This window comes from Quercus robur, chromosome 5 (genome assembly GCF_932294415.1).
Source record: "Quercus robur chromosome 5, dhQueRobu3.1, whole genome shotgun sequence".
NCBI lineage: Eukaryota > Viridiplantae > Streptophyta > Magnoliopsida > Fagales > Fagaceae > Quercus > Quercus robur.
The window spans coordinates 72,557,266-72,583,045 of NC_065538.1; the positions used below are offsets into that span (position 1 = coordinate 72,557,266).

Consider the following 25,780-nt stretch of genomic DNA (forward strand, 5'->3'; position numbering starts at 1 on the left):
AAGAGACTAGGTTGAAGGTGGGAGATAGTCTGACATAGTGGTGGTCCTCAATCTCTCCTTCATAGTGCCTTACGTCTCTCTCCCTCCCGTCTCTTGTGAAATCAGTGATTTCATCGGGTATAAAAATAGCCTATTTGCCAATCGGGAAAAAAGAAGAAGAGGAATAGCTTCTTTGGTTTCCACGTTTGACAACAAAATCAAGAAAAAACTTAATTAGCACAGTAGCTCACTTGACTCGATATATTGAAGTGGTTTTAATGAGAATAGGCTCACATACATTTAGCTGAGCAAAAATGAACTTCAATTTCATATTTTAATTGAACAATTGGAAGGATAATTATGAGGTGCTCTTCTCATAAATGTAGACACATGACACAAAATTGTAACTATAATTTGAAATTTCAATTTGAGTTTATCTCAGTTTCACCTACTATTATTATTATTATTATTATTATTATTATTAGATTCGAAACATCAAAAAATACACATGAAAAGAACTTAACGCAATACTAATACAATATTATATAATATTTTAAATAATTTTTCAAAAGGAAATTTCTACACATATTTCTCTCCTAGGAGTAAACAAGAAAAAACAAAAACGTCTCTATCATTTGTCACTTTCTCCTTCCCAAAAAAAAAAAAAAATGTTACTTTCTCAAGGCAGACAATAAGGACACATCACCTTATTGATTGCTTTCAATGTCCATTAATAATTTTTTCACAAAAATTAAATCTAATTATATATATATATATATTAATAGCAGTCATAAATATTTTGTATTTAGGGGAATATATATGACATCTAACTTTAAATTGTGATTTGTTGCAATTTAATTTTAATTTATCTTATCAAATTTCCTAACTATTCACCTTTAAACGATTATCATGAAAACTTTGCTAAAAATACATTAATTGGTTGTTGTGTTATTGTGCTAACAAAATAAATTCAAAAAGTCAAAGAATACATATGAAAATAACTTAATGCATTACTAATATAAAATTATAAGGTAAACCATGTATTTGCTATTTGGTCTCTATTATTTATACCATATTTTAATCTGGTCTCTACTTCAACTGGAGCTACCTCAACATGTTCTTCTTAATAACTGGATGCATCTCTTGCGGCAATCAAGAAGTATTTTTCTGCTCCAATTAGTTTCACTCTTCTCGATAACATAAGATCGCACTTTGTGGAGCTTTGCAAACATCTTTTACACCACATTCGAGAGCAAAACATGAGTAAATTGTCTATTGAATTTATTCTTGAGTACTATTGGTGCTGCGACGCACAAGTTTATTAAAGCCGAAAGCATGTAGAAAAAGGTGGACAAACTTATTTTTTATCAGAAGTTGTAAAATGCCGACCTTCTCATCATAGATCCCAGCTTCAGAAAGCAACCTAATGTTGCAGGTAGAGAGGGCCCCTCAAACTTTTGAAGCTCTTTCCAGATTGGAAGAAGAAATTGCATTGCTTTAAAGATGAAATCACATTGCCATGACAGACAATACATGGCTGAAGCTAATTGGGAGTGCTTGAAAGAGTCTTTTGAAAATTTCAAGCTTAAATACACAAAGTGGTATTATTGTATATATTTTTATATTGAGTAGGCCTATGTTTGAAGCGTCTTTATTGTATATACATCACTGTTAATTTCTTTAAAATCTTCTCCTCTTTCAATTTGCGTGTGTTAAAATAATTAGTATTCTCAACAACCAAAAAAAAAAAATCTTGAACTATGTTTAAAGCCATCAAACTCTATTTTACTTGGAGCCGTTATTTAGGCTTACTCAAGATTATTTTTTATTCATTGTCTAGTTAACGGAATAACCACCATTTGGTTTCTACAGTTGATGACTGTCTTAATATTTTGTGTGCTTGTAAGCCAATTCATTCATACTTTGACATGTATAATTTTAAGAACTTTCCATCGATAGATCTAGCATGTTCATTACCGTTAATATCCGTTAGTTTGTATTTAATTCTGTCTTAAACCTCACTAATGAAGAATGATCTTTCCCACTTTGGTAGAAATTATACAATGCACTTAGAGGTGTTGGGCTCTAAATAATATTATCACCAATGTTACTAATCCCAAATAGCAATCACACGCAAAACACAAATATTTACATGAAAACTCCTTTTTCTTTGAAGGAAAAAAGTATGGGACAAACTCCGAATCAATTTCATTATTCTCAAATCAATTACAATATCTCTTGTGTATGTCTCACGGCTAAAGAAAAATCTCTCTTATTTTTCTTTTCTCTTACATACACTCTCTTTGTGTTTTACAACTAAAGAAAAATCTTCTTATTTTTCTTTGCTCTCACATGCACTCTCTTTGTGTCTCGAAGGCGGTAACACTTTACTCTCTCCTCCTTGGCTATCTCGTCGAAGGCGGCAATATTCCTTTGCTCTCTCCTCCTTGGCTATCTCCTCGAATGTGGCAATTCTTTACTCTCTCTTTCCTGCCTATCTCCTCGAAGGTGGCAACACTTTGCTCTCTCCTCCTTATCTATCTTCTCGAAGGCAATAACCCTCTGCTCTCTTCTCCTTCTTGCGTTCCTCCCAAGCAAAAATCCTTTTTTTTTTTTTTTCTCTCTTGATTTCACGCTCTATTTTCCCTCTCTCCATAGGGAGGATACTTGGGCCAAAACCATCAAATTCTTTGTATCTTTGTCTATTTATAAGACTCTTTTTTCTATTTCCTCTTGAATTAAGAATACATTACTTTTTTAACAAGGAACAGACTTTCCTTCCACACCAAAGAATAGTCTTTCCTTCCACACAAAGGAAACCTAAATTAATTTTTCCTTCTTCAATTAGAAAACCTAATTAACTTTTCAAGTCACAATTGGAATTTGAGGCAATTTTCTAACAATAGGACCATGTCACCTATGTCCATCGGTCCTCCAGGGTGACCCTTTTATCTTCCTAAATAAGAATCTTTATTTCCTAAGGGAAGAATGACTTTTCAAACCAAGTCTCCTATAGCAAAAGACTTTGGTTTTATCCATTAATCATAAGCTCTAGCCACCTTTTGCCTTTGAACAATTAAAAGAATTTAAAACAGAAACTTATGTCTAATCTAAATCATCTAATTCATCCATCATGGCATCATGGAAATCTATGTTACTTAAAATGGAATTTGTGGTCATTCAATGGTCCAAATGATATTCTTATCCTTGAGTGACTTGAAATTACTTTATTGTTAACTAAGTGTTCGACCCCAAAATGTGGTGTCTACAAAGTTATAGTTTATTATTTGTATACAATTTCAAAATTTTAAAATAGAAATGTAGAAAATAAAGAATCATGTGTTCTAAATACATTTTTTTAATTAAATCCTCGTACATAAACATAAATATAAATATACATACATACATATATATATATATATATGCTAAACAAATGTTATTTTTCTTCAAATGTAAAGATGAAAATATATTAAAATTTTTACATAAATATTTAGGTAATTTACACATAAAATTATATCCTTTATTTTTTTTATTTTTTTTTTTTTTTAAAGTGATTAACAAATGTTCAAATAAGGATTAGAACAAAACAAAATTTGGTCCAATAGTTTTAAGAATTGATTTTTTTTTTTTTTATTCACAAGAACCAAACAATTTTTTTAATTCACCCAACTTATTAACACAAATGATTTATAATAATAAATACTAAAATTTTTAATTCACCATATTCGTCAATATTTTAGAATTCTAAAAATACCAAATTACATCTAAAGGTATAACAATCATTGTGTCTTATATTCGTATTCCTACTTACTATGAATTTAATAGAATAACATGTGTAAATGAAGCTGTTCATGAAAAGCTTTCTCAAGTTTCTCTTCTATGTGTAAAATCCACACCATTTTTATTCAGTTTTAAGAACACTCAAAATAAATAAATTACTAATTGACAACATTTATTATTAAATAACCTACTAGGAAATAAATATTAAATTTAAATGATTTTTAATTTCACGTAATATCTATAGTAAAAATTAAATTTTGGAACTTAAGAATAAAAAGTTTAAAAATTATTGATACGAAAAATTCTAATACAATGTTAACAAAAATACCTATGAGGATATACACAACAAGATAAAGTTGAATTATCTTCATTCATTGAATTTGTTTTAAATTTTTTTTATAGGAATTTGTTTTAAATTGAAAACTCTAAATGTAAGGCCTAAAAAGAAAGTTAAGATAGTTGAATTATCCTAGTATATAGTTTATTTTTAGTATACAATTTGAAAAATCTTAAAGGGATATATATGTTGAAAATAAATAACTATGTGATTGGGATACAATAATGAGACAAAAATTTCATAATTATAAACGTAAACATAAACATTAATAATTTTTTGAACCTATAACAAATATATACTTTTCTTCAAATATAAAGATAAGTTGTAACCACCACATGCCATTGGTGCAATGGTCACTCCACAAGTATGTGTGGGGGGCAAGGGACGGGATTCAAGTCTTTAAGAGAGAGCTTCACACACATATACACTTAGATTAGGCTAGAATAGAATTCTATCTTGTAAAAAAAAAAAAGATAAGTTGTATTGATATACACCAAAATTTGAATTCATTAGGTTGTTTACACTCAATTTTTATTGCCTTTTAATGTATAAATGAACTACATACTATTTGTATGAAAGACAAAAAAACTTTAAGAGTTTCAATTGCATAAATGAATTATCTTCATGGACGATTATGTTTTAATCTGAAAACTCTAAATGAAAAGCATATAAATAAAAGTAAGATACAAAGATCTATGTGCATGTTCAAATGCCTTCTATTTTCTAATATGTATATTTTATGTTGTTATCATTTTTTTTTTTTTATATTACTAAATGAATATTAACATATAGTTTGTTAGTTACAGAATGCCCCTCATTGAGGATAGAGACTTTGTGTTAGGCATAGAGGAGAGTTGAATATAAGGCCAGGGTTAAAAATTGTAATGATTGTTTGATATATGTGTTGATGGGGTGTAGTACTATAATTAAATTTGAGCCTTGGTATGATCCTTGGCTGAATCTTTTTGGCTTGAGCTTGCATTAATCTTGGACTCAAAATTTTTCTGATCATTTACCATCCTCGAGACCAAGCCCCCTCCTGCATGAAGTGCGGTTTGATTTTAGAATCTTTATTCATGTCACAAGTAACATGCAATCACCAAAAACATGCAATATAATATACATATTAACCAAACCGAGGGGTAGATTCTATGGGCTTTTACAATATGGGTGAAAGGTAGCTTTAAGGTTCCCATGATTAGGACGTTATACATCTCAACTTGTGACATAAGGAATGTCATGTTGGTCTGAACGGTAAGGTTTGTCCTTTACAAACCATGACATGAGAAATGATCAAGTGATCATAGGGCGATGGGGTGATAGGTTGGCCACAAGAGACACGAATCTAAGGCAAACTGCGATCCACAGCTACTACTACCTTGGTTTTCGGGCAACACAAAAAATAAAATAAATCTCCGAGCACACAATATGATGCATGTCATGCAAAATATGACATTATGTAAAAAAATAATAAAAAACTATAAGCACACAAATACATGATGATTGGCCATCATATTCAATTTAAAATCTAGACCTCAATATAGCTAGTGGAGTCGCCACTATGAAAGACCACGACCTTGGCCCGCCAACCGGTTCCAATAGGGCTAAACTCATGCGAATGGGTGAGTTCGTGATAGTGTCCCCAAAATGAAAAGCCCACTTGAAAATATATTCCCCCCCTAAATCAAGAATTTTATAATTATGCTGCTTTTTAATTACATAAGCAGCAACTTCTTTTTTTAAAAAAAACCAAAAAAGAAGTTGCTGCTTATTTAATTAAATGAAAAATAAATAAATAAATAAAACCTTATGAATAATACATACTTCGTTAAGCTAGAATTTAATAGAGCGAGACAGCATGCTTTGATTGTCGTGATGCAAAAACTGTGGGGTTTGAACTGGGTAAAAGACAAAAAGTAGTAGTGGTAGTAGTACTGTAGTAGTAGGTTCAATAAAGTATTAGGTCTTATTAAAAAAAAGTAGAATTTAATGGAGCGAGACAGCATGCTTTGATTGTCCGATTGTCCTTGTTGCTCTCATTTCCTCACCTCCAATCACATCTTCCCTGCTTCTCAAAAAAAAAAAAAAAAAAAAAAAATCACATCTTCCCTCATCTTCTACTCAATAAGGTATGGTCTCCGTTTGGCTTCTGAGAAAATGTGTGGGAAAATATGAAATGACGAATGCTGAACCATTCAATCCATTGTTGACAATCTGGAACTGCATGTTTTTAATTTAGTTTGTGAAATATTCAGAAAGTATAATTTAGTATTCCATATCAGTCCAAAACCAATTTAAGGCCAAAATTTCAAATTAAGCACGGACTTGGACATGAATGCAATTCTCCCAAAATCTTAGAATTGGAGTGTCCATGATTCTTAGAATGAAATAGTGTTCAGTCTCTTGGAAATTCAATGAAAGACGCTCAGTTAGAAACTTAGAATTGGATTAACGATAAATGTTATGCTTATTTTCGTGTTGCATTCGTTTTAATTTCGATTTTGACGTCAGAATATATATATATATAAGTGAAGTAATTTTTATTATTATAAAAAAATAGTCTCCCAAGTATGCAGGAGTTCTTGTAATTTCTATTTTGTGCAGGATAAGAATAGAGGAGTTCTTATACTGCACAAGAACTCTTCAGCAGCTAAAGAGCCTCTGTCTGTAGCAGAAGCCTATACCCTTTGAAAATAACTAACTCAATCAATCATTCCAGGAATCAGTGATAAAGACACTCGATACTGTTGGGTGCTGACACCCACATGCCCAGCCCACTCTTTAGCCTAGCTCATTAAATGAGCTTGTTGGAAAAATTGCCAAGAAGTCAGCAAAGTTGATTGAGCTTGCTGGAGAAAGCTTTCCAGAAAGAAGAATTGAAGTGATCCTGTTTTTTCTCTATAATTATGTACGGAAGTCCAGAGCAACATTTATGAAGGGATGTACAAAAGTCAAGCCTAATAAGTGAAGTTGCGATGTTAAGCTTGTGAGACACGTTGAAGGAAGAAAAGAAGAAAAAGGTGAAGAAATAAAAGGAGAGGCAATTCCGCCATTTGGTGCGGAAGAGAAGAGTGAAGAGAAGTCCCAGAATGTGAGGACAGGTGCACTCTTGAAGAACTGCGTGAGTGAGAGAAAGTAAAAAGAAAAGAGAAAAATATAGAGAGAAAAAGAAAATTGTGAGAGATACTTCATCGTGAGGAAGAAAGCTGTGAGTGAAAAGAAAAAAGAGTTTTTTAAACAATTTATTGATAACATAGTTATTGATTTTTAATTTTTTAAAAATTTTGCAAACACGAAAGATGTAAGAAGAAAATATAATTTAATGGTGAATTTGTCAAAATTCACCTCTAATAAAACAATATTAAATTACAACTAATTTTATAACTAAAGTTTATCTTATTTTCAAATGAATGGCTGATAGTCCACTTAAAATTAATTATCCTTAATCCCACATGATTCAGCCTTAATTACATGGATGCATACAAACGGTTGAATTTTGATTCTACAATATCTTATGATCCGATCGAGGCCTATGACACGTTGTTTTAATAGTTGAATCCTCAAGATTCATTTTATGAAAGTAATCAAAGGTCTAAAGGTTAAAATTAGAATCTTGCCCGCAAGATATAAATGACTATTTGCCCCTAAGGTTAAAATAGAAGTTATAAAATGGGATATTTATAGGAAAAATGTAATTTAAAAGGAAGTATTTCAATTTCAATTTTTAGGTTAGATGCCTTGAATATGAAATAATATATATATATATATATATATATAATGAAATTTATGAAGGTATTTAATTAATATTAGTATATGGGTTGAAATGACATCCAGATTTTAAATAACTAGCGGTAAGTTGTTGTTTCAAATCCCTAACATCATAAGTGTTTTTCTTTTAGCAAAATCTATGAAGTTCACATCATCATGTGATATAATATTTATAATCAAACAATTTATACTACAATTATACTTCAAATCCTCAAATCTATATGCAACCTATAGTTTTATACCTATTACAAACTAAATTACACACTTTTAATTGTGTTGATTTAAATCCCATACTTTTGAAACCCTCAATCCCACTCTGTTAAAATTTGTTTTAATGGTGAGAAATGTGTTGTCAATACACATAAATATGGATATTGTCTTTTTCTGAAGACAATTGTGATGCTCTTTTTAAAGAGAGAGAGAATAATGATAGTTTCTTAATGAAATTGTCCTTTTGGTAATGTTTTTCTCTCTTTCTCTATGAGAAAATAATACAATGAGTCAGTACAGTTTATTTTTCCCTTCTCTTGCGTGAGTATTGGTGTCAAATTTATTGTTGAGGCAGAATTTAATGGAGTCAAACAAGATATTATGATTGTTCCAATTAATAGAACTAAAAGTATAAGGTTTAATAACTGTCCAATAAAACTATAGGAGCTTGGTGCCAAATTTCTTGTTGAGGTAGAATTTAAAGGAGCCGAGGGAGACAGCATGCTTTGATTGTCACAATACAAAAAATGTGAGGTTTAATTTTTTTTTTTTTTTTTTTTTAAAAGGGTAGTTGTAGGTTTAATGAAAGTAGGTTAACACTGCCAACTAGAATTAGTTCAATTGGTAAGGATCGAAGTTTGAACGTTTTACTCAAAAGGTCTAGGTTCGAGTCCCATTGCCAACAATCCACCGGTATGGAGTAGCCTCCCTTGCCTGATTTTTTTTTTTTAAATAATAATAATAATAAGGGTCATACTAACGAGTGCTCTTAAGGCAATGATTAACAATCCATTTTAGGAAAGTTTTAACGCCATTTTTATGGGAAATGAAAGTAGAATTTAATGGAGTTGAGCGAGACAGCATGCTTTGATTGTTACAATACAAAAAATGTGGGGTTTAAATTAAAAAAAGAAAAAGAAAAAGAAAAAGAAAAGTAGTTGTAGGTTTAATGAAAGTAGGTTGACACGGCCGACGAGAGTTAGTCCAATTGGTAAGGATTGAAGTATGAACGATTTATCCAAAAAGTCTAGGTTCGAGTTCCACCGCCAGCAATCCACTGGTATGGAGTAACCTCCCTCGCCTGAATTTTTTTAATAATAATAATAATAATAATGGTTATGCTAACGAGTGCCCTTAGGACAATAGTTAACAATTCATTTTAGGAAAGTTTTGACATCACTTTTATAGGAAATAAAAAAATAAAAATAAAAATTCAAAACATTAATTTTGTTTTTCTCTTTTCCTATAAAAACTTTCTTTAAATGAATCATTAACTATTACCCTAAGAGAATTCGTTAGCATTTCCCTAATAATAATAAAAGTAGGTGAATTGTCAACACAAAAACAAATGACGTCGTTGGCCATTTCGCCATTTGGTGCGGAAGAGAAGAGCAAAGAGAAGTCCCAGAGTGTGAGGACAGGTGCAATCTTGAAAAATTGCTTGAGTGAGAGCAAGCAAAAGAGAAGAGAAAAATATAGAGAGCAAAAGAAAATTGTGAGAGATACACCAAGAGGAAGAGAACATTGAGTGAAAAGAAAATTAGAATTTTTTAAACAATTTATTAATAACATAGCTATTTATCTTTAATTTTTTTTTAAATTTTGAAAACATGAAAGATATAAGAAGAAAATGTAATCTAATGGTGGATTTGTCAAAATTCACCTCTAATAAAACGATATTGAGTTACAACCAATTTTATAACTTTAAATTACAACCAATTTTATAGCTAAATTTTGTCTTATTTTCAAATGAATGGCTAATAGTCCACTTAAAATTAATTATCCTTAATCCCACATGATTCAGCCTTAATTACATGGATGCATACAAACGGTTGAATTTTGATTCTACAATATCTTATGATCCGATCGAGGCCTATGACACGTTGTTTTAATAGTTGAATCCTCAAGATTCATTTTATGAAAGTAATCAAAGGTCTAAAGGTTAAAATTAGAATCTTGCCCGCAAGATATAAATGACTATTTGCCCCTAAGGTTAAAATAGAAGTTATAAAATGGGATATTTATAGGAAAAATGTAATTTAAAAGGAAGTATTTCAATTTCAATTTTTAGGTTAGATGCATGCTTTGAATATGAAATTATATATATATATATATATATATAATGAAATTTATGAAGGTATTTAATCAATATTAGTATATGGGTTGAAATGACATCCAGATTTTAAATGACTAGGGGTAAGTTGTTGTTTCAAATCCCTAAAATTATAAGTGTTTTTCTTTTAACAAAATCTATGAAGTTCACATCACCATGTGATATAATATTTATAATCAAACAATTTATACTACAATTATACTTCAAATTCTCAAATCTATATGCAACCTATAGTTTTATACCTATTACAAACTAAATTACACACTTTTAATTGTGTTGATTTAAATCCCATACTTTTGAAACCCTCAATCCCACTCTGTTAAAATTTGTTTTAATGGCAAGAAATGTGTTGTCAATACACATAAATATGGATATTGTGTGCGTTTGTTTGCACTTTTAGGAGCTGAAAACGCGCATATTATAAAAAGTTGAAGAAAAATTGCGTTTGGCTCAGCCCAAAACGCAACTTTTTGATAAAAGTTGCATTTTAAGCTCAGGCAAAAATCATGTCCAAAACGCGCAAAATTTATGGACCTCCTAAGGTCCATAAATCCAAACGCGCATACTGTTACCGTTGGGCTGATGATGAATTACGAAAATACCCATAACAATTCTTCTCTCACGCTTGAAGCCTCACGCCCCTCATCTGATCTCTCTGCTCTCCCTTTGCATGAAGCTCCTCTCACGCCTCCCATCTCAAGCATAATCAAAATACAAACTCAAAAACATAATCTTAAAATTAATAAAACCACAACAATAAAAGCAAAAAAATTCTTGTTCTCATAAAACTGATATAATTTAAACAACAAATCTAAAATCAAAACAACAACAATAGCAGATCAAGAACAAAAAAAAAATTAGAACAACAATAAATGATCAAGAAAAAAAAGAAGAAGCCAATATGACCCCTGGTTGCATGCACTCTGCAGTGAGGAGGAGGAGCAGCGGTGGCAGTGTGGTGGAGCAAAGACAATTTCTCCTCTCTCCATGTGTGTCTGTGTTTGTGTGTGTTTGAACTTTGAAGATAATGACACCAAAAAGGCAAGCAAGATTATGGAATCAAGTATCACAGAGAGAGCTAGAGAATTTATGGAATCAAGTAGGAAAAGAAAAAAAGAGAGAGAGAGAGAGAGAGAAGAAAATGAGAGAGCCGGAGAGCTTCTGGAATCAAGTGGAAGTAAAGGAAAAAAAAAAAAAAAAAAAAAAGAATGAGGAGCTTCTGGAAAGTGGAAGTAAAGAAAAAGAAAAAGGAGAGGATGTGGACAATGGTATACATGTGTGGTGGACAAAATGCAAGAGAAAAAAAAAAAAAAAAAAAAGGAAAAGAAAACGTATGGATGAAAGAAAGGCAAAGAATTAGAAATCACAATTTAAAAATATTACCACAATATTTTCACAATAAATTTTAAGTAATTAGCCAATATTGATGAGTAAAAATATAATTTCAATGATAGGTTTAAATTAGAACTAGTAACAACTTTCCATATAAGATTTTGTTATGATTCTTGTGAAAGTATTGCAAAAAATATTGTGGATGTAACACTTTTTGTTGAAAAATATAATTGTTGAGAATGAATAGAAAAAGAATAAATAAATATTAAAAAAGAATAAATTTGATTACAAAATAAAAATTAAAAAAAATGGGTAGGCAAAAGATAAATGTCACTATTGATTGTCCAAATAGTACAAAAATTTGTCTAACTTGCTGGAGATGCTCTTATATATACATTGTCATTTTTGGTAATTTATCCCTCAAACTGCCACTTTTATAAGTGCTAGCCAAACACTCAACTTTTTCAAAAAGCACTTTTTAATAGATTTTACCAAACACTCAGCTTTTTGAAAATGCACTTTTTCATTATGCACTTTTTGAAAACTCCACTTTTTTATTATGCACTTTTACAAAAAGCTGAACCAAACTCACCTATTGTTTTTTTTTTTTAAGACAATTGTGATGTTCTTTTTAAAGAGAGAGAGAATAATGATAGTTTCTTAATGAAATTGTCCTTTTTTGGTAATGTTTTTCTCTCTTTCTCTATGAGAAAATAATACAATGAGTCAGTACAATTTATTTTTCCCTTCTCTTGCATGAGTATTGGTGTCAAATTTATTGTTGAGGCAGAATTTAATGGAGTCAAACAAGATATTATGATTGTTCCAATTAATAGAACTAAAAGTATAAGGCTTAATAATTGTCCCATAAAACTATAGGAGCTTGGTGCCAAATTTCTTGTTGAGGTAGAATTTAAAGCAGCCGAGCGAGACAGCATGCTTTGATTGATTGTCACAATACAAAAAATGTGGGGTTTAAATTAAAAATTAAAAAAAAAGAGTAGTTGTAGGTTTAATGAAAGTAGGTTAACACTGCCGACGAGAGTTAGTCTCATTGGTAAGGATCGAAGTTTGAACGCTTTACCCAAACGACGGCGTCGTATAAAAATTTGAACCAATAAATAAATTAATCAATCAGAGGAAAACACCCGCGTTAACGTGGGCCGTTTCCACCCTCACAAAAATCTCTCTCTCTCTCTCTCTCACGCATAAATTAAAACCACCACTCATATAAGTCAGTCATTTCACAGACTCGACGTATTCCTTTTCCATTTCCACTCTCATTCCTTTTCTTCTTTTGTTCCAGAACGATACTCCTCCCCAAAAAAAAAAAAAAAAAAAAAAATCCAAATCCACACTCTCACACCAAAAACTCAAATCCACCGAATTTCATTTCATTTCATTTCTAGAGCGAGAAAATCATAAATTTTTTTTAGAGAGAGAGAGGAAAAAAAATGGAAGAGACTTCAACTTCAATGGGCGCACTTGTCCCCTCAGTGAAAGCCGAGACTTCACTGGATCCCACCGCCGAACCGCCGCCACCACCACCGGAACAGCAACAAGCTCAACCGCCACCGGATCCTCCGCCGGAACCGTCGGCGGAAGTAGCGGCGGAGATAGTTGTAGGTGGTGGTGGTGGTGATGAGGTGGACAAGGAGATGTTGTGTCCGATATGCATGCAAATCATAAGGGACGCGTTTCTCACAGCGTGTGGACACAGCTTCTGCTACATGTGCATTGTGACGCACCTCACCAACAAGTCCGATTGTCCTTGTTGCTCTCATTTCCTCACCTCCAATCACATCTTCCCTAATTTCCTGCTCGATAAGGTATGGTCTCTCTGTTTGGCTTCTGAGAAAATATGTGTGGGAAAAATATATGAAATGACGAAATGCTGAACTGTTGAATTCGTTGTTGACGATCTGGAACTGCTATGTTTTATTTAGTTGTGTGAAGTATTCAGAAAGTATAATTTAATTTTCCATGTCAGTCCAAAACCAATTAAGGTCAAAATTCCAAATTCTATAAAGCACGGACTCGGACTCGGATGGTAAATTACCAATTCATCCCAAAAGTGAAATTTGTGAATTTAATCATTTAATCATAATTCTAAAAATAGAAAAATTTTGAAAAATTAGGGCACGACAAGTTGGGATATTACAATTGATTAATTAATTAATTAATTATTATATATTTTTAGGTATATTTTATTGATTTATAGGCATATTTTATGTTTATTTATAAGTTTTCAAAATAAATGACTATCAAAATCTTTAAAAGCTTTATTGTGCCAGTGCTTTACACCTTCATGGATCCATCCGGTGCGAACAGTAATTAGTCTCTTGTTGAAAGCCTTAAAGCCTTTAGGATACACTGTGCGAGAGCACCCAAAAAAAAAAAAAAAAAACTTTAAAAGCATATCTAAAATTAAAAGATATTCTTTTTAAATAAGAAAAAAATATTTTTTTCCCCAATATAATGAAGAAATGCATGCAAAAGTGTCCTAGGCATGTCCGACACGGATACGCCCGGGGCTTTTGAAGTGTCCATGCTTCTTAGAATGAAATAGTGTTCAGTCTCTTGGCATTTGATTGAAGACTTTCCGGTGTAAATGTTAATTTGATCAAGTTTAGAGAAATAAAGCTCAGTTAGAATTGGATTAACGTTAACTGTTATGCTTATTTTCGTGTTGCATATGTTTAAATTTTGATTTTGACGTCAGAATGTGGCTGTGATTGTTCTTATCAAAATTTAAGCTAAAATTGTTAGTTTGATTATGCTTGATTCCTTTCTTTTTATAAGTAAGGATATTATTATTAATATAACAAAAATAGTCTCCCAAGTATGCTGGAAGTATACAGCTGGGGACCATACAATCAATCACGCAAATTACATGAATCTATTAAATCAAAAGAAGAATATATAGAAAGATTGCGCAAAACTGACATCCAATCCAACAAGGTTCTAAAGAAAATTAATTTGAGATCAAGCATAACTCTCTTTGTGTCCTCAAAACACCAATAGTTTCTCTCCCTCCATATGCACCACTTTGAGCAATGGGCTGCCAACCACATATGACCATTCCGTTAATGGCGAAAATGACCTGCCAACACACTAACAACTCAACAACGGACTGCGGCATCGCCTAACAAACTCCAAATAAACCCAACTCCATGGACCATAATTTTTTAGCTATAGGATAGTGGAGTAAAAGATGGTCAATTGATTCCCTAGCATTTACACATATAACACCAATCCAAAAGCCACACATTCTCTTTCCGTAAATTGTCAATCATCAAAATTTTCCCCAATGCTGCTCTCCAAATAAAGAAAGTAACTCTATAAGGAATCTTTGACATCCATATACTCTTCCAAGGGAATGATTGGACACCATTGTCAAGAACCTTGTAATAACCACGGACCGTAAATCCCTTGTTCTTCTCAGGTTTCCAGCACAATTTATCCTGCCCACTTCCTTTCACTGATGCGCCATAGATCATATCCATAAAATTCGACAAAGACTCTAATTCCCAATCCTGCACGGCTCTTAAGAAATTAACATCCCAATGGAGTACCGTGTCTGTATATTGCATCAGATCTGCCACACTAGCCTCCTCATGACAAATCCTGAATAATTCCAGAAAGCACATTACAAGATAATTATCCCCACACCATCGATCCTACCAGAACTTTACTCTAGAACTATCCCCTACCTCAAACTGGAAGTAACTTGATAAAGTAGGCCAAGCCTCCATATTGCATCAGATCTACTGCACTATCCACCCCCCCCCCCCCCCCAAATCACGACCATATTTCACTTCAATCACCCTCCTCCATAACGCATCCCTCTCAAGCCCAAACCTCCACAGCCACTTCCCTAATAATGCTTGTTGAAGCGCCTCAAGCTCCTAATAGCCAAACCTCCAGATGGAAGAGGATCACAAACCTTAGCCCAAATCACCCGATGATATTGATTATGCTTGATTCCTACATGCCACTTTTTATTAATAGTTTGATTTAGGTATTGGAGTGATTTTGTCATAGTTTATTCCTTTATATTTCTCATCAGATGAAAGGACAGAATTAGTTCAATTATATCACTTCAAATAATTGTCCATAATCTTAGAAAATTTGGCTGGCATCTTATGATAACCACCATTTCAGAATCTCATTAACCATTAATAGAATCTCATTAAATATTATATTGTATGCTTTTGTCTATCATATCTATGGTATGTGCTCTTAAATTTTACCCTCTATATGGTGTACAATATCATAGCCCAAATTTTGATAGTGATTTTTTTCACTGTCTTGAGAGCCTTTAAGTCATAGCCAATAAAAACTTTGAACAGAAACTAACAAAAAAAATTTAGAGCTCGTGATATAACAGAAAGCATTTGGACATGCATTTTTTGCAAACAGAGAGAGAGGATATTATTGAGTAGGAAGTAGAACTGAGCTTCACTTATCTGACTGCTCGCTCTTATGTTTGAACATTATTAGTGTCTTACTATTTTGACATTGATAAATTCAAAGTACTGCTTGTTTACTGATCCATGTTGAACCTTGCAGTTATTGAAGAAAAATTCTTCTCGTCAGAAAGCAAAATCTGCATCCCCATTTGAACATCTTCGTCAGGGATTACAACAGGTCAGTTAATATATAGAAATTTTCCACGTTGCCTGCAGATTTTTTATCTTACTGGTTGGGACCTATTTTTTTCGTTTGTCAATTAAATTACTTGTCAGTTGTATCAATGGATGCATTATCACTAACATCTGTTTACATTCACTATAAAAATCTATTCTAACTACATAATTATGCTTGATTCATTATATTTTATTAACTTTTTCTTGTGATCTTAGACAGGGCTGCAAGGTGTCAATTAAGGAGCTAGATGGCCTGCTGTCTCTCCTCGCAGAAAAGAAGAGAAAAATGGAGCAAGAAGAAGCTGAGACAAACATGCAGATCTTGCTTGACTTCTTACATTCCCTGCGGAAACAGAAGCTTGAAGAGCTTAATGAGGTCTTTGCACTTGATTTTATTTATTTGTGCCTTAGTTTTATTTTATTTCCTATTTTTATGTCAATGTTTTCTAGTGGGAGTATCTGGTTGTGGAACCATAAGAGGCATGTGGAGTTGCCACTTGCAGATTGTACCTAATGGGTAATAATAGAGTCAAAGATTAGACCTCTTTGAATATCAGAAATCATCCGTTCTATTGTATATGAGTTTATGAGGCATTGGATTATAGTCAAGTGGAGCATGCTTGAAGAAGTCAGGTGCTTATTTTATTCTTTAAAAAAACTAAGGTATCTGGAACTTTGAATATCTGAACCTTGGGAAGAACCCTCTGAGTGCCATGTGCTGTGATTGTCTTAACTGCTCTTTCCTGCAGTCCCACAAGTGACTATTGCTTGTTTATTCAAGATGCATAAACTAGAATTCTACAGTCTATACATGTTTCCGGGAGGATTGGGGACCCTTTAGTTGTAATTGCTGCATACATGGCGTCAAACATTTTTGTTGTTTCATTGTTAGATGACTGCCATTGTATCATTTGTTGAATTTCGGTTCATGTTTAGTTTGTAAATTGATGGTCTTCTGATTATTGTGTAGATACAAGCCGATCTCCAATTTATAAAGGAGGATGTAAATGCTGTAGAGAGATTTAGAACAGAACTTTACAGGGCAAAAGAGAGATTCTCAGTAAAACTGTGGATGCTTAATGAGGAAACTATAGCAGAAAGAGCGCAGGGTTTGTTTACTGAGAAACAAGGAAGTGGCAGTAACTGCAGTGCTTACTCTTTACAAGGGCAGATGGGATCACAGGACAAGATAGCTGATGCAAAGGTTCAACTGAGCTCCCAATCACTCCAAAGAAAGGATGTTTACAGTGGTTTAGATTTGCAATCTGTTTCTCCATCAGCACCAGCTGTAGCAAGAAAAAGGCGGGTCCATTTACAGGTTAGTGATCTTACAGATATTTTTATATCTTCTAATTGGTACATTGAATTGAGTTATCCTATTATCCTGTCCTTTAGCATCTTACAGCAGTGGCAGCGCCACATTGGAAAAAAAATTACATATAATTTTTTTTAATTTTTTTGTTTTGACCACTTTAAAAATAAAAATTTGAACATTATAAAATAAGCCCAACAGCATCCTGTCAAAAAAAAAAAAAAAGCCCAACAACAAACCAATTCAACACCAACCTTTATCTTGGCCTTTGTAAACAAAAAGAAAAAAACCCAATAACAAACCAATTTGATCTCAAATCTGAAAAAAAAATTAGCAAGCCCAACAACAAAAATGAGTAATTTGTTGATCTTAAATCTCAGTAAATAAAATTAAGTGGACAGTAAAGTATAAACACTAAAAGACAATTAAGTATAATGTAGTGGAAGTGGAGCGTGGGATAGCGGGGAGTGAAGACAATTTTCCTTTTTTAATGATTGTATTGTTTTATTGAATTCTTAATAGAGTGATGCTAAAGATATAACAAATTTCTTCTTAATGAATTACAAAAGGTAATAAGTTGTCAAAGTTGAGTTTAATTGTTAAATAAAAGATATGAAAAGAATAAAAACAAAAATTAATAAATAATAAATTATAGTATTCTAAGTAATAATTAATTTTGGTTTCCAACAATAATTAATATCATTATACTAAGAAACAATATGATCAATGAACTTATAATTTATCCTATTTTCTCTTACTAATACTATGGTTAATATTTAGATAAGGAAATCACTCATACCACAAGATTTATCTCCTATCTAAGATTCATCTCTTAAGAAAACTTGTGTTGGCTTAAAAAATCTTCCTTCAAATCATGTGTTATGAGAAAATATTTTATCTTATCATCCTAATGATCAAGATGAAATAAGAAAATATTATTTACAAAAAGGTCATTGTCAACCTCTTCAACATGAATTTGAATAACCTGTTAGAAAATATTCTTGGAGCCGCCATTGTCTGACAGTGTAGTGGCTGTGGTCCATTAGACAAGATTTGGATTATTAATTTATTATATTCTATTGAATTTTGATGCCAGATGTAGGCTTTCTGTTCTTTCGGAGGGAAAGTCCCTTAAGCTGCTTTATTGATACATTCTGTTGGCCGAACACCCTAATTATACCTTCTAAGAATAGGATGCATGGATACTCGATTTTGCTCAAGTACCCATATCTGTACCCAATACTTTTGGGATATCTCTGCATGTGTCCCAGCATTTTTACTTTTTTAGTTTATTATTTTTTTTAAGTGTTGATACGTCCGGGATACGGCCTGGATATGGATAGTGAGAAATACCCAAACTTATGAGGATTTTTATTTTTTATATATTAGTTTCAATGTTGAACACTTATTTAGTTATCTTTTATTTACTCTTTACTCTTTTGGATCATGGTTTGTATTCTAAGTGTTTGTTTGAGAACAACTTATTTAGCTGAAACTGAAAGTTTTTTGCTAAAAATATTGTAGATAAAGCTAAAAGGTAGTTAAAATAGTACAGTGGGACCCATGAATAGTACAAAAAAGTGCAATGGGATCTATGAATAGTAACAAAAATAAGCTAAATAGTAAAAAAAAAAAAGTTGCCTTTTTAAGCCATGCCAAATGCGCACTAAACATCATTTAATGGCCATGGATTCACTTTATTATCCGTTATTATTCTTAAATTGATACATTCTTAACAATTTATTAAAAATAAACGCTTAGCAATATATAAAAATAAAAATAAAATTTAATAATTAGTTAATACATGTATTCCCACCATATCATATCCTAATATTTCACAAATTGCTATATCACCATATCCCGTATTGTATCATACCCGTACTTATGCTTCTTGAATAACTACTACTGAGACTAAGACTGCTTAGAAGTTGGCAGATGTTGCCTTGAGAATTTGTGTAAATTGATCTGTACTTTAGATGAATGGCCTAGTGACTTCAATATTACTATGATGGTTTAGATTTAATTTTATGCATGTAATTTACTCTTTCTACCCTCTCTTGCAACAGTTCAATGAGCTACAAGAGTGTTATTTGCAAAAGCGGCGAATTTGGAACGGACAATCAGACAAGCAGGAAGAAAGGGACCCAAATACCTTAAGTAGAGAAGGTTATAATCCTTCTCTTGATGATTTTCAGTCTGTGCTGTCCACCTTTACACGATACAGGTACCAACATTTTGTGGCATTGATTTTAGTTTTTGTATTCATTTCCTTGTTGGGAAACATTATTTTCTTTAGTTGCTTATATCACTTGTTTGTTGCTTGATATAGTCGATTAAGGGTCATTGCTGAACTTAGGCATGGTGACCTTTTTCATGCTGCCAATATTGTGTCAAGGTAAGTTGAATGCCTTATATATTGTACACTTTCATTCAAACCCTAGGGTCAGAAAATCTGCTCAGAGTGATTCTTCTTTATCATCTGAGGTTTGTAAACTATAACCATTAATTATATTTATATTACTTTGACGTATTTAAACATGAAGTTTTCATGGCCATAGTCATTTGTAAATGGAAATTTAAATGACCTACCAAATCATGCAAAAACTACAAAACAAGCAAACTGAGTTCTGGAATTTCTAGCTGTCAATGCAATGCAATGCAATGCAACCAAGTTCTTGTTATTTAGCGTCTCTTAACACTTTTAATTATTGAATTTCAAATCCCCACCATATTTGTTGCAGTATAGAATTTGATCGTGATGATGAGTTGTTTGCTACTGCTGGTGTTTCAAGGCGCATCAAGGTTTTTGAGTTTTCCTCAGTAAGTGTTGGACATTTTATTTTGGGTGTGTATGATAGGTCTGTTGTTTCTTTCAAACAGCACTCTAGGAAGTAATATGGAAAACAGTCTTCCATGCCATTTAGGCCTGTTGTTTCTTTCAGACAGCTCTCTAGGAAGGAATATGGAAAACAGTCTTGCATGCCATTTCTTTTACATATTTTTATTAACATTCTTAAATACATTGGCCTAGTTGATCTCAACTTTCTACTATCATGTTTTTGTTGCTTTCTTACGTTCTATAAAGCCATTGAGCTCTAGCTCAAATGGCATCTCCTCTCCTTGTAAAGCAAGGTGAAGGGTGAGGTTGTGGGTTTTAGCAATAAAAAAAATTATGTAAATTGATACAGCAGTATGTTGTTTATTTATCTTGCTGGGGAGATCATTTATTTTTCTATTTGGATTGATCAAATAGTCACTACCATTCATCTTGGGAATATTAATTATTGATTACTGTTGCGATCATCTAATTGCTTAAGCTTAACACTCTTGATTTAGGCTTCTTCGAATAGGGAGTTAGGCACTTTGAGCTGATGAGTACACCTCAAAAACAAGCTCCTTAATTATCATAAGTGGCACCTCCTCTCCTTGTAATGCAAGGTGTGCAAGGTGAAGGGTGAGGTCATGGGTTTTAGTGTTTTACCAATATAAAAACATACATTTTAATATGAAATGGATACAGCAGTATTTTGTTTATTTATCTTTTCTTGGTAGATCATTTATTTTTCTAATATGATTGATAAAAAAATCACTACCATTCATGTTGGGAATTTTCAGCATTTATTACTGTTGTGACTATCCAACTACCTAAGCTTAACATTCTTGATTTAGGCTTCTTCAAATAGGCACTGTGAGCTGCTGTTTACACCCCCAAAAAAATTCCTTAATTTGCACAAATTGTATTTTTATATTTATTTGGTTGATTTACTATTGCCTTTGTGATTGCTTCTAGGTGGTGAATGAACCAGCAGATGTCCACTGCCCTATTGTAGAGATGCCCACGCGATCCAAGCTGAGTTGCCTGAGCTGGAATAAGTACACTAAAAACCATATTGCTAGTAGTGATTATGATGGGATAGTGACTGTTTGGGACGTAACCACTCGACAGGTAGTAATGCTTCTCCTTTTCTCATTTAGTCACTATGTAACATATGATCTCAGTTATCCCAACAAATAAAATGCTCCTACAACTTGATCTGTGTACATGCATCATATAATTTGGGTCATCATTCCAAGCTTCTAGTTGTAGACCTTTTCTTTAACATGAATATTTTCCTTCCAGAGTGTGATGGAGTATGAGGAGCATGAAAAACGAGCTTGGAGTGTTGATTTTTCACGCACTGATCCCTCAATGCTTGTCTCAGGCAGTGATGACTGCAAGGTACTTCAAAATGGATAATTTGGAGTATATTGTGCTACTTGGTGAGCTGTATAGTAATATGTGTTTTAGATAAAGAGAGAGATTTGATAATTGATGAGTTATAGGTGTGCCATATTCAAGGTAGCATAGATGAAATAGAGATATAAATTTGATAATTGATGAGTTATAGGTGTGCCATGTTAAATGTGTGGACTGTCAGAATCAAATATTATTAATATATTCAAGGAAGTCTGGGAGGTTTCTTGAGTTCAAATAGCCTATTATTCAATCAAGGACAAAGGACGTTACAGAGATTTTTTTTTTTTTTTTTTTTGGGGGGGGTTGGGGGCGTGTAGGGGGAAGCAGTGTTGATACTGATGGACTGAATTGTTCCAACATATGATCTCAGTTATCCCAACAAATAAAATTCTCCTACAACTTGATCTGTGTACATGCATCATATAATATGGTCACAACTTCCTTTTAGATTAGAATTTAGTCAATCCACTTGCATTATCTTCATGGAAAGAGTCCAATGCTTGGCCATGACATTGCCAAGATGGTCTATTTATATGCTCCTGATTGAAGTGAAATACACATTTTTCAAATATAAAATTTAATAACTTTTAATAGAAATATTCATAACATATAGTAGGAAAAAGAAATATCAAACTCAAAATTTGTATATATTTCCTATTAGGCAAGTGCAATTGTATGATGTTTGAAAGTTCAAATTTTACTTATTTTATTTCAATTCTTAAACTATTTATATAGTTAATTGAAAACAATTATCAATGGATAATAATATAATCTAGATGTAGAAAGTTTAAACATAACATTTTATATAATTCTCTTATGCTTTATAATATATAACCATGATAGTTATGATCAAATGATGTATATGGTTCAATCAAAATACATCTAAAAATCAGAGACCAAAAAGCACAAGAATGGTAAATTAATCTTGTTTGTGTCTTTTGACATGTAATTTAAAAAACTGTTTATGTAATACACCACCCTAAGAATGGTGGTTGTATAGTAAATTATGGTTCATGTTATTTCTTTCAAGATCAAGCAATTAATTTTAATGATTCGTATCTTTTTTAGCAATAAAATAAAAAAGCACACCTAAGTGTGCTTCGTGCTTCTTCAAAATGCACCAAAAAGCATGCCTAAAGTATGCTTCATTAAATGAGGTTTTGTTTTTGCCAAGCGAAGTGCTCAGACCTTGGGGCTTCAAGCTTTGAGCTTTAGGTGCGCTTTTAACATCATTGTGGCAAGATAAATGCATCAAATCTGTATGCCAAGCCAATTATGTTCCTGTGAAAAATGTTTTCTTCTGTTTCATGCAAACTAATACACAGAAACACTATTATCCGTTTTAGGGTCCTTAATAAGAAGATGAGCTAGCTGCATTTTCACATTAGTCATTTAGCCATGTCCATTTGGAAGTGCCAGCTCTCAAGTTGGATTATTATTTCTTTGAACTCATAAAATATTGATGTGGGCTTATTTTGGTGTTATGCTTAAAAAGTAGCCTCAGCTTGAATTCATTTAATATGGTATTATACAGGTCAAAATTTGGTGCACACAGCAAGAAGCAAGTGTTCTTAACATCGACACGAAAGCGAATATTTGTTCTGTTAAGTATAATCCTGGGTCAAGCATTTATGTGGCAGTATGTTTCCCTCAAACTTTTCTGCTTTCTTCTTTTTTTTACATTTTTTTTATCTAGATACAAATTTCTTCAAATTGTTGTTGCTAATATTTCACCTTTTATTCTTTTTCTTTTATTTAAATGACTGTTGAAAGAACAGTGGTTTTTTATAATGCCTTCCCGACTCACATTTGATTGAAATTCAAATCAGTAGAACTCATAGATCAGATTTGGCAACCTAGCTGGATTAAATCCAAATATAACCTCTAATACTTGGGAGTTATGCAGGTGGGTTCTGCAGATCATCACATTCACTATTATGACTTGAGAAATATCAGCCAGCCACTGCACGTGTTTAGTGGGCATAAAAAAGCTGTTTCATATGTAAAATTCCTGTCTAGCAATGAGCTTGCTTCTGCATCTACTGATAGCACATTGCGCGTGTGGGATGTACAGGAAAATTTGCCAGTAAGTTCTCAGGACACTATTAGTTATTGTTCAGGTTTTAAATGTCCATTTTGAGCTCCCAAGTATGCGCACTCTTGTTTTTTTCATTTAATTTCATAATCTCAGTCTCTTTATTAATGCTTCATTAATAATTCACATTGTCAAATTAAATTTTGAGACTGTTGAAATTAACAATATTTGGAGATAATCTAGACACAAGTAGTTGTTGCAGCCAGAGCAATAGTCTGTAGGGGATTGCAGAAAATAGGAAATTATATTTTTTTTAGTCATAATTGTTCATGGTAGCTTTAATGGGGCTGTGACTGCATTAGATTTAAATTGATATGGCTCTGTTCATGACACTTTCTACTTCTCTCGAAAAAAAAAACCCCTGTTTTTCTATCTCAATGATATCCACAGTCCAAACTAATTACGAGAATTACGAGTTTACAAATTGTTTTTCTTTTTTCACAGCCGCGCACATATAGAGGCCACATGAATGAGAAGAATTTTGTGGGTCTCACAGTTAATAGCGAATTCATAGCTTGTGGCAGTGAGACAAATGACGTGTTTGTTTATCACAAGGTTAGGAAACAATCCATCTAAAGAACATATATGTTATGAACTCAATCTTGAAGTAACTCAATTTTGATTGTTACTTGCAGGCTATCTCCAAACCTATGGCGTGGCATAGATTTGGTTCTTCAGAAATAGATGATAATGATGATGATATGGGATCATACTTCATTAGTGCTGTTTGTTGGAAGAGTGATAGCCCAACAATGTTGACTGCAAATAGCCAAGGAACAATTAAAGTCCTTGTTCTTGCAGCATGAGGAATAAAAAACACCTTTATCTTTTTTGAAATCTTCATTGTATAGAATTCAATCTATCCTCTAGGTATTAATCTTGTATATAGTATTGATTGTGCAGTGGGCAGGTTAGATTGACGGCCCCATTCTTGAAGTTTAAAACCCATTTATTGTGCCGAAAAGTCAAAGAAAAACTTGTATGTCATTACTTCTCTGAGCAATTGCAGATCATTTACGATTTATAACTTTTTTTTCCTATGTTCTCCCTGATGAGCAGACACTTCAGGTAATCTTTTGGACCAAGAGAGCATCAGGTTAAAACATGAAATGATTTATACAAAATCGAAGTTCTAACATAAAGTAATCACAGCTAAGTATCAGATTTAGCACCCAAAAAAAAAAGGTATCAAATTTAGGTCCATTTAGAGTTGCCCTATTATGACCAATGCTAATTGAAAAATCTAGTATTCGGCCCACCGCCCATGCCATGGGTCCAATAACATGCTTTACATTGAAAATTAACAAATGGGATCAGAAAATTCCCTGCATACCCTTAATATAACGGTCAGTTGGTCACTGGCTCACTTCACAAGTATATGTTAAGTATATGTTAAGTTTTTGTGACATGAGGGGAGTAAGGGTCAGAATTTAAGTCTACAGGAGAGAGTTTTACATATATTTACACTTAAATTAGGTTAAAGTATGATTTCTATCTCAAATTAAGGAAAAAAAAATGTCGAGGTTCAAGTCTATAGGAGAAAGTTTCACACATTTAACACATCATTGCTGAGCTTGAGCAGCACCCAATCACATGTGTTTAAAACCTCTTCACTCTTCTGCGTGAATAACAATTTGTAGGCAGATCATGTGTATCCCAAATTGGGGTGGAACTATGTAGACCCCCCCCCCCCCCCCATTTTGATTTTTTTAATATATATAATTATTTTAATGTTTTCAAAATTTGGTCTACAAAAAAAGAGTTGGCCTTTCCAAATATTTGAATTAATCCAATGATGCTCTTAAAAAAATAGTTGGTTTAATAGTTATAGAAATATAACTTTATTTTTCACAATTCTACATTTTATTATAAAATGTGTTTTTATATCTGTTAAATATTTGATAAAGTTTGGTACCAAACATGTTTGATAAAGTTACTGATTGATTAAAAAAAAAAATTGTCACTAAA

The 25,780-nt window shown here is 32.4% G+C and overlaps 1 protein-coding gene across 1 annotated transcript; it reads left to right on the top strand.

Moving 5' to 3' along the window:
* Window positions 1–12,756: 12,756 nt before the first annotated feature.
* LOC126726995 (E3 ubiquitin-protein ligase COP1-like) lies at window positions 12,757–24,799 on the top strand. Its single transcript, XM_050432438.1, has 13 exons — window positions 12,757–13,348; window positions 16,092–16,169; window positions 16,389–16,544; window positions 17,139–17,486; window positions 19,547–19,704; window positions 19,810–19,875; window positions 20,222–20,300; window positions 21,271–21,426; window positions 21,601–21,699; window positions 23,252–23,356; window positions 23,624–23,803; window positions 24,257–24,367; window positions 24,448–24,799. Exons 1-13 carry the CDS (start codon window positions 12,974–12,976, stop codon window positions 24,616–24,618), a joined length of 2,082 nt encoding a protein of 693 aa, XP_050288395.1. The 5' UTR covers window positions 12,757–12,973; the 3' UTR covers window positions 24,619–24,799.
* Window positions 24,800–25,780: the final 981 nt, after the last annotated feature.